We start from the raw sequence: 13,281 nt of genomic DNA, 5'->3' as shown, positions 1-13,281 counted from the left end.
CTCTCCTCACTGAAGTTTAAAGTTTCTCAGCAGCTTCCAGAACCTCAGGATCTCTGATAGTTCTGCTGAATACTTCTTGTACTCTATTTCCTAATGAGAAGGGAGAGAACCAGGGTCCTACCGGATCGTCCCAAAGGGAAGGGCCTTGAGTCTCTTTCAAAGGTTGTTATTTTTGTAAAGCCAGAGCTCACTCTTGAGCCAAGTGATTCCTTTTGGCAACTAGAAGGGGGAATTGATACAGTAGTTGGGGAGTGGGGAGCCAGAATTCTTTCTTGTCTCTTGTAACCACCAGGTGATCTTTGGGCATACCACCTGGTCATCCAGCTGGAAAAGGAAGCTCTTTGGTTGAGAGCAAGTAGGGGTACAGTCTGCTTTGTGGCCTTTCCAGTTTTGCTGGATCATGCTAGGCAATGCAATCCTGAATACTCTGGTGCAAGGGAGACCGCTCTACTGGCCTGGAGTGCCAGGTAGGGTAGAGATGGTGATTCCCAGCTCCCATGGTCACTCTTGTGCTGATCCAGGTCTTTTTATGCTGATCCAGGTCTCCCAGTGAGCCTTTCATTCGTGTCTAAAGCTCTTGGAGGCTCTTAGGCCCTCTCAGATGGTGCTTAGGCGCTTGGCTGAGGGCTATGATCCTAGAGTGATATAGCTGTTTAAAAGTTGAAAGTCAGAGCAAGTCAGAGGACAGAAAGGAGAAACCACTGGAAGAGCTGAAGATCCCAAGGCTTAAAGCCGAGCTCCAGGGCACTACAGAATGTAGTCCACTCATGCCAGCCAGCCTTGCCTGGGTTGACCTTTACTACAATATCAAATACTTTGAAGCAGGATGAGCACCACTGTGTACTGCCTCCAGATCCAGGCCAGCTTCAGTACCAAATAAAGTAGGAAGCCAACCAAACCAATGAGAACCCTTGCTTCTGCTGTCTACACATCCATTCAAAACAAATCTATTCTGGGAATAACCCAGTTTAAGCCACAGAGGTTGCCAAGCAAAAGGATGTGTGGATGTGATCAGAGGCACATTTTTTAAACTATGTCCATCATCAGACTGTAATTTAATCATCTAACTCCAAAGGACAGGATTGTTTATGGAATAAGCAGATGTGTCTCAATGAAACACACAAGCCCTTTTCCTGACCTGTTGGGATAAAACACTACCCCAGTTCTTGCTAGTCAGTTGGTTCTCTGATGTTGGATTTTTTTTTTTAAGCATGAGGTCACAACAGATGTAAAAGAGATTAGCTGTGTAGAGACTTATCACACATACTGTTCTTTTCACAGTGTATCCACAGGGACCTGGCAGCAAGAAATATTCTCCTATCAGAGAAGAACGTGGTTAAGATCTGTGACTTCGGCTTGGCCCGGGATATTTATAAAGACCCGGATTATGTCAGAAAAGGAGATGTAAGTATCTAAAGATGAACTGGGTGGATTCAAACTTTGCGATTTGTGTTTAGAAGTGAAGAAAGTATTTTCTTCAGAAATCTGCCAGTTTGAGTTCTGATGCCTTGCTATCACCCACTTAGGCCCGACTCCCTTTGAAATGGATGGCCCCTGAAACCATTTTTGACAGAGTATACACAATTCAGAGCGACGTGTGGTCTTTCGGCGTTTTGCTCTGGGAAATATTTTCCTTAGGTAAGTCACTTATTTCTGACCCTCTCCTGGGTGGGGGTTCAGGAGCCAAGAAGACGATAATAGTTGATGAGCCCTGTACATCCTTTCCTCTTCTGTATTTTACCTCCTGTCAAACAGAATTTCTTAGAGGATTTAGATGGCAAAAATCAAGAAGAAAAAAAGAAAAAGGCTCTGTAGATGATAAGGATGTGTAAGAACCAGGCTTAAGGGCTTTTTATGATGAATTCAAACCGCACAATGCTCCTTCCCTGTCTTATTCTAGGTGCATCCCCGTATCCTGGGGTGAAGATTGATGAAGACTTTTGTAGGAGACTGAAAGAAGGAACTAGAATGAGAGCTCCTGACTACACCACCCCAGAAATGTAAGACTCTGAAAAACATCCTTCTTTTCTCACAAACTCTCCTCACTAAGAAGGCGAGAAGGCCTTCTATTGTGAGCGTCTGCGTCATGGCCTCGTTTGTGCTCGGCTTTCTTAGACACCTCCCTTGGTTACCTCAAGCACTGTCTTCCCATTACTGGATTATCTCTACCAGAGAGTTTTTACTAACCGTTGATAGAGATGTGTGATAAACAAGACGCTTTTACAGATAGTTGGATAGCCTGCCTGAATGGAGACTTCTGTGTCTCCTCTAGTTCTACATCTTCAGTTAGCATCTCAGCTCTTGATAGGCTCTTTACAAATGCTTCCCATTTGAGGATTATCTTGACCATTAGCTCTCGGAAGAATAGCACAGTTAATGAAACCAGTGTCTTGCTTGTCTAGGTACCAGACCATGCTGGATTGCTGGCATGAGGACCCCAATCAGAGACCCTCCTTTTCAGAGTTGGTGGAACATTTGGGAAATCTCCTACAAGCGAACGCTCAGCAGGTTTGTAGCCCTCTACTCAAGAAGCTTCTACAAAGAGCCCCCAGGGCGTGGGTCTGTGATCTAACAGTCTACTGCCTGCACATTCGTGGGGTACCACGTTATCCTCTTGGCCACTGAAAAAGGAGCCTCTGTCTCCCAGTTCTGAACAGTAATGCTTCCTAAAAGCTGTAATTGCTCTTTAGACCAATAGCTTGAGAATAGACAACTCTAGTCTGTTCCTAAGTTGCAGGAACCCGTTCTCTCCCTCTACCATGCAGGTCCAGGGGATCGAACTCAAGTCATAAGGCTTGGTTGAAGATGCTTTTACCCATTGAGTTATCTTGCTGGTCCCCACCTACTTATTTTAGTGTGATGTCTTCAAATGTTCTTCTAAATTAAAAAAAAAAAAAATCTACCAACTGTGATGGTGCATGTCTGTAATCCCAGAATTCTTAAGGCTGAGACAAGGGAATCATAAGTTTGAGGCCAGCTTGGGCAGCATAGCAAGACTACCTCCAAAAACAAAACAAACAAACAAAATTAAACAATAAAACAAATCTGATTAACTTACTGATGATCAGAAATGGAAAGAATTTCGAGTAATTTTTAGTAAATTCTGCAAGCAAGGCCCAAACAAAATAAACATGCAAATTATGCAAAACTGTGACTTGGGCCCCCCACCTGGTGAAATGTCAAGCTGTCATGACATTTCTACAACAGAGTTCTGCCCCCCCTCTTTTTTTTGGTAGAGCATTTGCTGCTGCTCCGTGTCCCTTATTCCAGTGGGAGCCAGTTGCTTCCTGTTTCCTTCTGAGCACTTGAGGGTCGCATCCATTTCCACCACCAAACCTTCCAGATGTTTAAATGTATGGGCTCATCTTGTTTGCCCTTCCTCTTGAGAAACAGCATCAGAATTCCTACGCTCCGGTGCTGGCTGCTTTTCTCTTCCCTTTCTTCTGATTCCCATTGCCTTGGAATGCAGAGGCTCGACTGGAGGCAGGATGCTTTGAAGGTCCAGCTCCTGCGGAGGGCTTTGTGGAAAATTGATGTCTGGGCTCCGGGCTCTCACATCTCATCCACAGCCATGGCCTGCTTTGTCTTCATGGCAACCATGGCCTCTTGTCCCTTTACTAATCCGGTTTTTACTTTAGTCCCTTTATTAACCTTCTTCCACACATCCCTTTCAAGTGCCCTTTTGTTTCTGTCGACCCTTTTCCAATACAGTCTGGAAGTCTTGTGCTCAGATATGAAAGCGGCCCCCACAGCCAAGCGCCCCCCTTGCCCTTTGTTTCTCCTGAAAAGGCCCTTGAAGGCTAGCAGCCATAACAATAGCACGCTGTGTTTATTGTTTCAGGATGGCAAAGACTACATTGTTCTCCCAATGTCAGAGACACTGAGCATGGAAGAGGATTCTGGACTCTCCCTGCCCACCTCACCTGTTTCCTGTATGGAGGAAGAGGAAGTGTGCGACCCCAAATTCCATTATGACAACACAGCAGGGATCAGGTATATGGCCAGCACCCCCTCAGGGGGGCGTCAAGGCCAGCTCAGGAGGCGGGGGTGGGGGAAGACATTTGGTTAGGCTGTCACTTACCACTTCTAGCTAACTGGAGTTCTGACATTCACAAGGGCAGTACCTCCCAAACAAGGTCTGCAGAGTTGAGCCACCTCCCATCTGTGGCCCATATTGCTGGCACAGGTCTGCCTTTAAGAATTCTAAGCCTTGTGGGAGCAAATAACTAAAATGCCACAGTTGGTTAATCTCCAGGAGAAAAAAAAAAGAGAGAGAGAGAGCCATGGTACGGAGACATCTGTATTAAAATCGTCCCCGTGTACATTTTTATTAAGGTGCATTAGATGGCTTAGGGAAGACTCAGGAAGGAAGAGTTCTGTGCAAATAGGAAACATACTGTGGGCTGTCTGGTGAGGAGGCTCCAGCACGCACAGGCTGTGTCCTGAATGGGGCTGTATACTACAGAAATTTGTCCCCCAATGAGTTTCAGCATTGTGTATACCTAACGAGGCGCCTGAGTTTATTTAAAACAAATGTCATGCAGCCCAGCCTTGCACTGTAGGTTCCGCAGGAAGCTTTCTATGTTCTCGGTTAATACCTGTGCGTGGGGAAAATGCTGACGGGGTGTCCCATGATTCGATATTAGCATTGCCTTTCCTAAGCCCAGGACAACTGTACTTTGCTTTGGGTATTGTCCTTCTGCAAGCAGACCCCCTGAGAGCCTGGATGCAGCCTGCCTTCCTGCGTGTGCTCAGGCTGCAGGAGGAACCGGCAGCTGTCTCCTGTGAGAGACATTGGCCCAGGTGCCATGCTGCAAGAAGGTTAAGGAGGCCTGGTGCAGGGGTGTGTGGGGAGAGAGAGAGAGAGAGAGAGAGAGAGAGAGAGAGAGAGAGAGAGAGAGAGAGAGAGTTAGATATCAACCAGCAAGCTACCATTCCTTTTATAACAGGAGCAGGCAGTGTTTCCGGAAGAATTTCTCTGTATATGATCACATTTCTGTCTACGAGAGAACTCTAGATTTAGGCAAGATGGAAACCATCATCTAGGTTGGACGCTGAGCACAGGTCTTAGCTCCAGTACCTGAGCTAGTGCAAAATATTGTGATTAAAGACGTAGACACGAGAGCTTGGTAAAACCAGATGCGGTGCCTGGCTCTGCCTTTTAATAGCTGTGTAACAAGTCCTGTATCATTTGCACCCCCCCCATCCCCCCCAAACCCAGTTTCTTTTTGAAGGAAGGCAAGGCCACAGGTGCTGTTTGTGAATGGCCGCTTGGAGGACTGCACGCTATAATGTACTTCTAAGTGCCTGGCACTTGAAGGTACTTCATCAAGGACAGTTGTTAAGAGAGCTGTTTCCTGTCCTACCCCTGAGATGAGTCCACCTCCTCTGATTCCAGACTTAGGGCCGTTTTCCCTGCTTCCAAGGAGAGGTTCTCAGAGAGGAAGAGTCATGAAGTGCAATTCCCATATGAGCAAAGTCCTAGTCCTTTCCGGCTGGACCACTGTTCCCGCCGTGCTGTGTAGCCTTCTCCTTAGTCAGGGAGCCATGTGATGGCTCACTGTCCTCCTCAGGTCCTGGGACAAGGCAGAGGAGAATTCAGAGCTGGACCATTTGGCTTGCTGGGTTCTTGGGATGTGGTGCTAAGCAGGAGATGGCGTCCTGTTTTGGGAGACAGAGGTGCCAGTGTGAGGCTGGGTCTTCAAAAGGACTGGCTAGCACTGATCCCCAGGAGTGTGGACGAATGTGACACCCTGCTTTTAGCCCAGCCAGGCTTGGCTCAGATTTTCAGCCTCTAAGCTCTGAAGGAGCCTTCCCAGACTGGGTTCTCTTTTAGCTATCCATGCACTGAAAAATAAAATTGGAAGCTTTTATTTGCAACTCCTCTCCAGTCCCTTATCCTTCTTTTCATAAACACCAAAGCCCTCTGTCACCTTGCAATGCTCTAAATAAAGGTAATGCAGATTAGAGGTGTGAGCACACTGCTCGGTAGTGCGGGACTCCCCTGTGCTTCAGCGTGTCTGGGGAAAATACACGGAAGCGAAGGCACCTCCCAGGCCATGTTCTATCTATCTCCTCGCTTCCAAGCCAGTAGAAACGCTGAGTCTTTTCTCGCTTCGCTTCCTCCTTATTCACTTTTCAACTCCATCGCAGTATAAACAGAGCTGGACAGGGACATCACTGCGGGAGACAGCCTCTTGATCTGCTGCCCCTTGAAACTATTTTTAAAATACTTGTCCAACAGTTATGTCGAGAAGAGGCAGAGGAGTGGGGGCAGGCAGGGCCGCTTATGTCTAGACTTAGCTTTGTTTCCAATTTTCCCCGTGGATCCTTTCTGGCCCCGAGTATGCATGCTTCCCGAAAGAGACCCCGTATCCACTGGGCTCGTCTCTCTTGGAGGGCAGTGTGTGGACCTTCTGTGGTTTGCTTTGTCGTTTTCTCTGGGAGTTTCACCTTCCACATCAAGCAGTTTATCAGAGATCTCTTTGCAGTTCTCTCCCAGAGCCAGGCTTCGGTACACACTGTTTTCCTCACTCTGATGAATTGCCAGTGGTAATTAAATCCCCATGGTGGATTGATGCCTGGGAGAGCCAGTTGTCCAGCTTTTCCTTGATTCGGCCATCAAGTTAGACTACTTGAAATGGGACTATTCTTTCTCTACCTTACATCTACTCCACACTCCATACTGACTTCACCCACCCGCTCGCCAGAGGGTCGGTGCACGTGTGGGAACCAGTACAATGCTATGAACACAGTAGGTGTTTAATAAAGAGGTGAGCAACACGTCTTTGAGTCTCTTCTTTCTTTTCCATCCTGATACTCCAAGACAGTCACGTGGGATGGAGTGAGGAACAAGAACCCCACGTGAGTTTTAGAGCCTTCAAACTTGAGTGTGAGTCCTGGTTCTACCCTTCCTCTGCCATTTTCTCACTGAGGCTTTGCTTCTTCATCTCCAAGTGTGAGATAATGAGAGATCTGTTTGGGCGACTGTGGGGAGCAGATATAAAGAAATCTTGGAAAATTCTTTGTTGTTTGTGAAGAACCATACTGTTTTTTAAATCATCTGGCTCGGAGTTCAAGGATCTGAATCTTCTAAGATAGCTATGTGCTATCCACACCTCCTCCCTCTGCACGGCTCTCCCCTCAGATATCTATGGAATCCAGGCACTGCTTCAAACCTCACGCGCATGCCCTTTCTTTAATCAGATTGCCTACTTTCCTGCTAGATAAGTGTGAAGTCTCCTAACTGGCTTTACCGCGTCCGGTCTTATCCTCCTCAATCACAGCCAACTTTCTCAAAAGCGTATCTGGTCACGCCAATCCCATGCTTAAAATTTTTTCAGTGGCCCTCACAACTGTACTCTAAGATTCTAGTTGTGTGATTTTGGACAAGTGGATTTGGGGGAGGTTACCGTGAAGATGCCATGAGGCGATGTCTGAAGAGCATTCAGCTCAATGCCTGACCTGTGGTAGATCCCCAAAGGTCTTCCTGAGTGACTAGTCCTGATCCCAGTGTCTTTGACAGCCACTACTTTCAAGGACCGGAGTCAGCAGGAAACGGGCTTTGCTTGTTCCCTGAATTGCATGTCCTCTTTCCTGTGGAGTCTCCTGAGGGAGGGTGTCACTGGGAACCTCATTCCCTCCTCTGTGTGGGGAGGAAACGACCTCTTGGGGAAGAGAAGAGGCACTCGGCTTCCATTTCTCAACTCTGACCCAGCAATGCACTGTGCCAACCGGCTGCTTGTCATGGGACAAGAGTGAAGAATATGTTTATTGTCTCTATGGACCTTTCCTGTAAAAAGGACTTCTCTTACCTACCTTTGGGCTGTAAGAGGTTTGGATAGGATTTTTTGGACTCCCCCAGTGTCAAGTGGCAAGGGAGAGCAACCACCAGGGAGAAGCGATGTGCTGTCTGTCAAGGCTCGTTCTTTGAAGGACTTTGGAATCCAAAAGGGGAAAACAAATGCTGGTTGATAGAGTTTTGTGCTTCCTCGGGACACCAAATTTGACATTTGCCCTGCTGTTCACCTTCCCAACATCCTCGTAAGCTAGAAAGAATAGCCATTACCCATACATGTTTAAAATGGAGCAACAGAGTCGTGACTCTCACTTCTATAGTCAGAGTTAGACTCAAAACTGAGCAGGGTCTTGAGACTCTGAAGCATGGCTGGGGACGACGCAGCCTACTTCCCTCTGTGCCCTAGATCTGTGTCTCCTGGAGCAGGAGGAAGGTGACTTCAGATCACTGTCCAGCACAGTATCCTTTAGAGAGATCAAAGGTGTTTCCTTTGCCCGGACTGCCATGTCAACACTGTGTAGAACACCTTTCTTTGGAGATGGCTAGAAAAAAATGGAGAGCACGCAGCAATACATCCAGAGTTCCCTGGAAAAATCCCGTTCAGTCAGGGCCCATCAGAAAGCAGCTGCTGTTGAGTCAACCAGCACTGGCCTGAGGTCAGCACTGGGCCTCAGAAGCGTGGTCCAAAGGCACAGGGTCTCCTTTAATCTTCTCAGTTATATTATACTTTTAAATGGACTTTCACAGGAAATTAAACCTTCCATGTGTGCTAGCAAAGGAAGATTTTGTTTTTCTTTTTTCCAAAGGCTGTTTTGAAGGTTGCTATTAAACTTGTGGTTGAAGATAATGAACTTAGGTATCACTTGAGGTATCCACAGCCAAATATACCACCACTCAAATACAAATAAATATTTGCTCTCTTGCAGCCAGTATCTACAGACCAGCAAGCGAAAGAGCCGGCCAGTGAGTGTGAAAACATTTGAAGATATCCCACTGGAAGAACCAGAAGTAAAAGTAATCCCAGATGTAAGTACATCTTTTATAAGTAGTCATAGAAATAATACTCAGGGTGAAATACTATCTAGATAAATATTAGCCTAAGTGTTTGAGTCTTGGAACCTCCTTAAAGCTTTCCTTGAGGGTATGTGCCATGGGGTCATTTTGGAGATGGATCTTTGGTTTCGCCATAAAAAGACACCTGGACCAAAGTTCAAGATAGTCTAACCGTATGCCCAACTTCACTCAAGAGCAAATGGTGTCACTGTGCAGAAAAGGAGACTCCAGCATCCTCAGCTGCTGCAGATCTTTGTCTCTCACTGGCCTAAATCTACTTCCTGGAAGCATTTGCTTCCCTTGTGGCTTGCACAGTCTCTGGCTGCCATACTCTTACCTTCATTGGTGGGACATTGAATCATGTTGTCTGCTAGATGGATTGAGAAAGGAGCTTAATGGGGCTGGTCCTGTGTATAGTCACTGTGTCGTCATCTCATTGTCTCCTATAAAGGACAGCCAGACGGACAGTGGGATGGTCCTTGCATCAGAAGAGCTGAAAACCCTGGAAGACAGGAACAAACTATCTCCATCTTTTGGGTAAGATTCAGCCAGATAAAAAAGACCTTTTTCAATGGAATTTTTGAAAGGACCTAATAAAGACATTGAGTGTAGATGAAGTTTCCCCTTTTGGTGCCTTTGAAGGTTGATGATGTTAATATTCCAAATTAACAATTTGATAAATAACTAAAGTAAACCAAACATCAAAATTGATAGGCCTGGGAAAAAATCTGAAGGGAGGTAGAGGGTTTGGCCAATTTCTAATGGGCAGATTAATGAAGGCTCTGGAGCTTGTGAGCATGTTGCTATGGATTGTCGTATTGACTGATCCGTGGTTTATATGGCCCCGGCCACACAGTGATGACGTCAGCAGGTACCATGACCCTGAAGAGTTAGGAGTTTGCAGGCTGAAGGATTGTCAAGCCTGTCCTCAATTGGCTTTATCTGTAATTAAGAAAGATGATATGTAAGTAGGTACATAGTCACTTATTTAGTATATTTGAATATTATTGTTTGAATCATTTCCCTTTCAAAGGTCGGAAAAGTATTAAATTTGATCTTGAGTCATTCATTTCTCATGGTTCAACAGGAATGTATTGTTGCTTTGAATACGTGTACCTGATTTGAACATAAGAATTTATGAAAATCTATAGTTAAAAGAATAATGGGATAATGGTAGTTATTTACTTGCCAATAGGTTCATTCTAGGTAGGAATACAAAAGGTTTGATCTACACATAATGGGACAGCTGTGTGAGAGGGTATCCCCATGGGTTTTTGAGCAGGGCTTTTACAGCAGTCACAATGGTGATAGTATATTTTGCTGTTTCCTTTAGGGCCCAGTGAGAAATCATGAGCGCCAATCATACACCTCTGTCATTGACTCAAACCACACTTATCTAGAACGACTAAGTGGCCACATCATGCCATTGTTTGAGACATGAATTGGTTTTGGTGTGGGGGAGGCAGGAGTGGATTGGAAGGGGAAAAATGTATTTCTAGTTCTTTGAACCTACTTTAAACCATATCTTAACACAGAATAAATAAACTCTTTTTTGTGTGTGGTTTTTATTATGAATAATGAGGGTAAGGCCCTTGAAAGGGCAAACCCTGAGCTTTTCGGTCCACACAGCCTACATTTGTTAGTTTTGACATGATTACTATGTCACTGAAAACATTCTCCAGTTGCTGCTGAGTGACTGAATCCCCAATTTGTCCAAAGAATGTGGTTTTGATGAGTAAAAAGCAGTTTTTGACATGTCTGGCTTGACTGCACACACTCAGCCAGTTTTTTTGCTCTACGAATTTATTAACATCTTTCATAAGCCACGTAGTCTCCTCAATGACCGAACAGGAAAAACACAAATGAACTCTTAGACCATCCCAATTTCCTTTAATATCATGAAAGAGACCCTTTGGCTCCAATCATTGTATACAAACTTGTCAATCATCAAGGCCGTAAAACCGGTCCATTGGTTGGGGGTTCTGCATACCTCAGCAAAACTGCCTTTTATCTCTTCTCAGGCTTGAAAGACTTGGACCTGAATAAGAGGACTTATCTGCAACTACTAACTCATGCTAGTACCTGAAAGTAGACCTTGTCTGAGTAAACCTGATAGGCTGATTAGGACAGGGAGAGATAGGGGCTGGTGTCTCTGGAGGAGATTCCATCTCCTTGGAGCTGGGGACTGGGCGTGTGAAAAGCCAACGGGCTGTCTCCTCCTTTTCAACTCATCTGGTTGCCATTTCTTCCACAGTGGGATGATGCCCAGCAAAAGCAGGGAGTCTGTGGCCTCGGAAGGCTCCAACCAGACCAGCGGCTACCAGTCTGGGTACCACTCAGATGACACAGACACCACCGTGTACTGCAGCGAGGAGGCAGAACTCTTAAAGCTGGTGGAGGCTGCAGTGCACGCTGACTCTGGGACCACGTTGTGCTCACCTCCTGTTTAAAAGGAGGTGCTCCCACCCCACTCCCCAACTCCTGGGAATCACGTGAGAGGTGCTGCTTAGATTTTCAAGTGTTGTTCTTTCCACCGCCCGGAAGTAGCCACATTTGATTCTCATTTCAGAAGAAGGACCTCAGACTGCAAGGAGCTAGTCCTCAGGGTATCTCCCGAGAAGATGACCCATGACCCAAGAATGTGTTGACTGTACTCTTTTTCCATTCATTTTAAAATCGTGTATAATGTGCCCTGCTGAGGGTCTCACTACCAGTTAAAACAAAAGGCATTCAGACAGTGGCTCTATCCTCCAAGAAGTAGCCACACCAGAGCAATGGACACCTCTGTGAAACTGGGTGAAATGGGCAATGTCAGTCCTGTGTGTGTTGAAGATAGGATGAGACAGCTAAGGGCTGAGTCTACCTACAAGGCTTTGTTGAGGATGTGGGCTGTGAGCCAAGTGTTAAGTGTGGGATGTGGACTGGTAGGAAGGAAGGCGCAGGCTTGCTTGGAGAGCGGCTGGAGCCTGCAGATGCATTGTGCTGGCTCCGGTGGAGGTGGGCATGTGGCCTGTCAGGAAATGCAAAGGCGGCCGGCAGGGTTTCTGGTTTTAGAAGGTTGCGTGCTCTTTGCAGCGGGGCTTGTAGGCGAGTTCCCTGTGCTGTTTCCTACTCCTAATGAGAGTTCCTTCCGGACTCTTACGTGTCTCCTGGCCTAGCCCCAGGAAGGAAACGGTGCAGCTTGCTCCTCATCTCCCAGGCTGTGCCTTAATTCGGAACACCAGAAGAGAGGACGCTCGGTAGAGGCCCCCTCCCATGTGGAAGTGCACAGCGCAACTCAGGGTTTCTGCTGGATGGATCCCCACCTGTCTGCCCCGGTGGCAGTGTCTGAGGCCGAGTGCAGTGGGTTCTGTGGCAAGGTGTGGCGGTAAAGGCTCAGACAGGATGTATCCATTTGTTCTCCCTCCAACCCCACTCCACGCTCACTCCCAGTCCTCAGTATTTTAGCTTCGTGGCCTCTTTATGGCAGACACTCTGAATTGGTTTGTTCACTCTCCAGATGAATAATCATTAGTCAGATTTCAAAACTACCTTATAGCCAAGGTTATAATAACATCTACTGTATCACTTAGAATTTTAACATATAAAGCTATGTCTACTGGTTTGTGCCCTTGTGCTTACATTTTTCAAAAAGGAAAACTGTACTTTTCATTTGGTACCATAGTATGAGAAGCTGGGAACAATGACTGTAAAACATGCTATGGCACATATATTTATAGTCCGTTATGTAGAACAAATGTAATATATTAAAACTTTATATTATATATAATGAACTTTGTACTATTCACATTTTGTATCAGTATTATGTAGCATGACAAGGGTTATAATGCTTTTAGCAGCTAATGTTGTTTTATTAAAAACATTGAAAAACTCGAAGGAATCCTTTCACAGGGGATGTGCAGCTAAACCGATCATTTTTCTCATCTCAGAGGAGGAGGAGGAGTCAGATATAATGTGAGGGTGTTCCGCTTTTCCTTATTCTGTCTTCTTACAAAGAATATTTTCATCAAATGTTTATAATGCTTTATAAACCAATAAATGTATTCTGAGTAAAAAGATACAGCGGTATCATATTATTACAACTATTTATCCCGTGGCCTCTTCCCACTCTGCCCTCTTTACAATCATAATTAATACAGAAACACAACCTCGCCACATCCTGAGCACTGGTGACATTGTTAACACATGGTCTGAGATGAGTCATTCTATGGCCTCCTGGTGAACCTCAGAACTCAGGAGTGAGGGATCCTGAGACAAGTGGCCAGAGCTGGAGGCAGGAGTAGAGACCTGGGCTGCACTTCACTGTCTAGCTAAGGTAAGAGTGTAAAATCCATTGTTGACATGTTTGAAGGACTGCTTTTGCCCGAATTCAGAGAGCGAAGCAAATCCCTGGCACCTGTGTGTATCTCTACCTTCACTAATGCTGGATG

At 45.8% G+C, this 13,281-nt stretch overlaps 1 protein-coding gene across 2 annotated transcripts in view; it reads left to right on the top strand.

The window, feature by feature from the left end:
- Positions 1-12,909, top strand: part of Kdr (kinase insert domain receptor) — a 44,380-nt gene extending 31,471 nt beyond the window's left edge. Inside the window, exons 23-30 of one of the 2 annotated variants that reach the window (XM_059276032.1) lie at positions 1,282-1,404; positions 1,527-1,638; positions 1,901-2,000; positions 2,403-2,508; positions 3,842-3,993; positions 8,725-8,824; positions 9,303-9,388; positions 11,106-12,909. In XM_059276032.1, coding sequence (XP_059132015.1) covers positions 1,282-1,404; positions 1,527-1,638; positions 1,901-2,000; positions 2,403-2,508; positions 3,842-3,993; positions 8,725-8,824; positions 9,303-9,388; positions 11,106-11,301 — 975 coding nt within the window. In that variant the 3' untranslated portion in view covers positions 11,302-12,909. The remainder of the gene's footprint in view (positions 1-1,281; positions 1,405-1,526; positions 1,639-1,900; positions 2,001-2,402; positions 2,509-3,841; positions 3,994-8,724; positions 8,825-9,302; positions 9,389-11,105) is intronic. The other variant, XM_059276033.1, reaches the window with a different exon arrangement.
- The last annotated feature ends 372 nt before the right edge of the window (positions 12,910-13,281 follow it).

Source organism: Peromyscus eremicus, chromosome 10 (genome assembly GCF_949786415.1).
Source record: "Peromyscus eremicus chromosome 10, PerEre_H2_v1, whole genome shotgun sequence".
NCBI classification, from domain to species: Eukaryota; Metazoa; Chordata; class Mammalia; order Rodentia; family Cricetidae; genus Peromyscus; species Peromyscus eremicus.
This window is presented reverse-complemented; position numbering and strand designations above follow the sequence as displayed.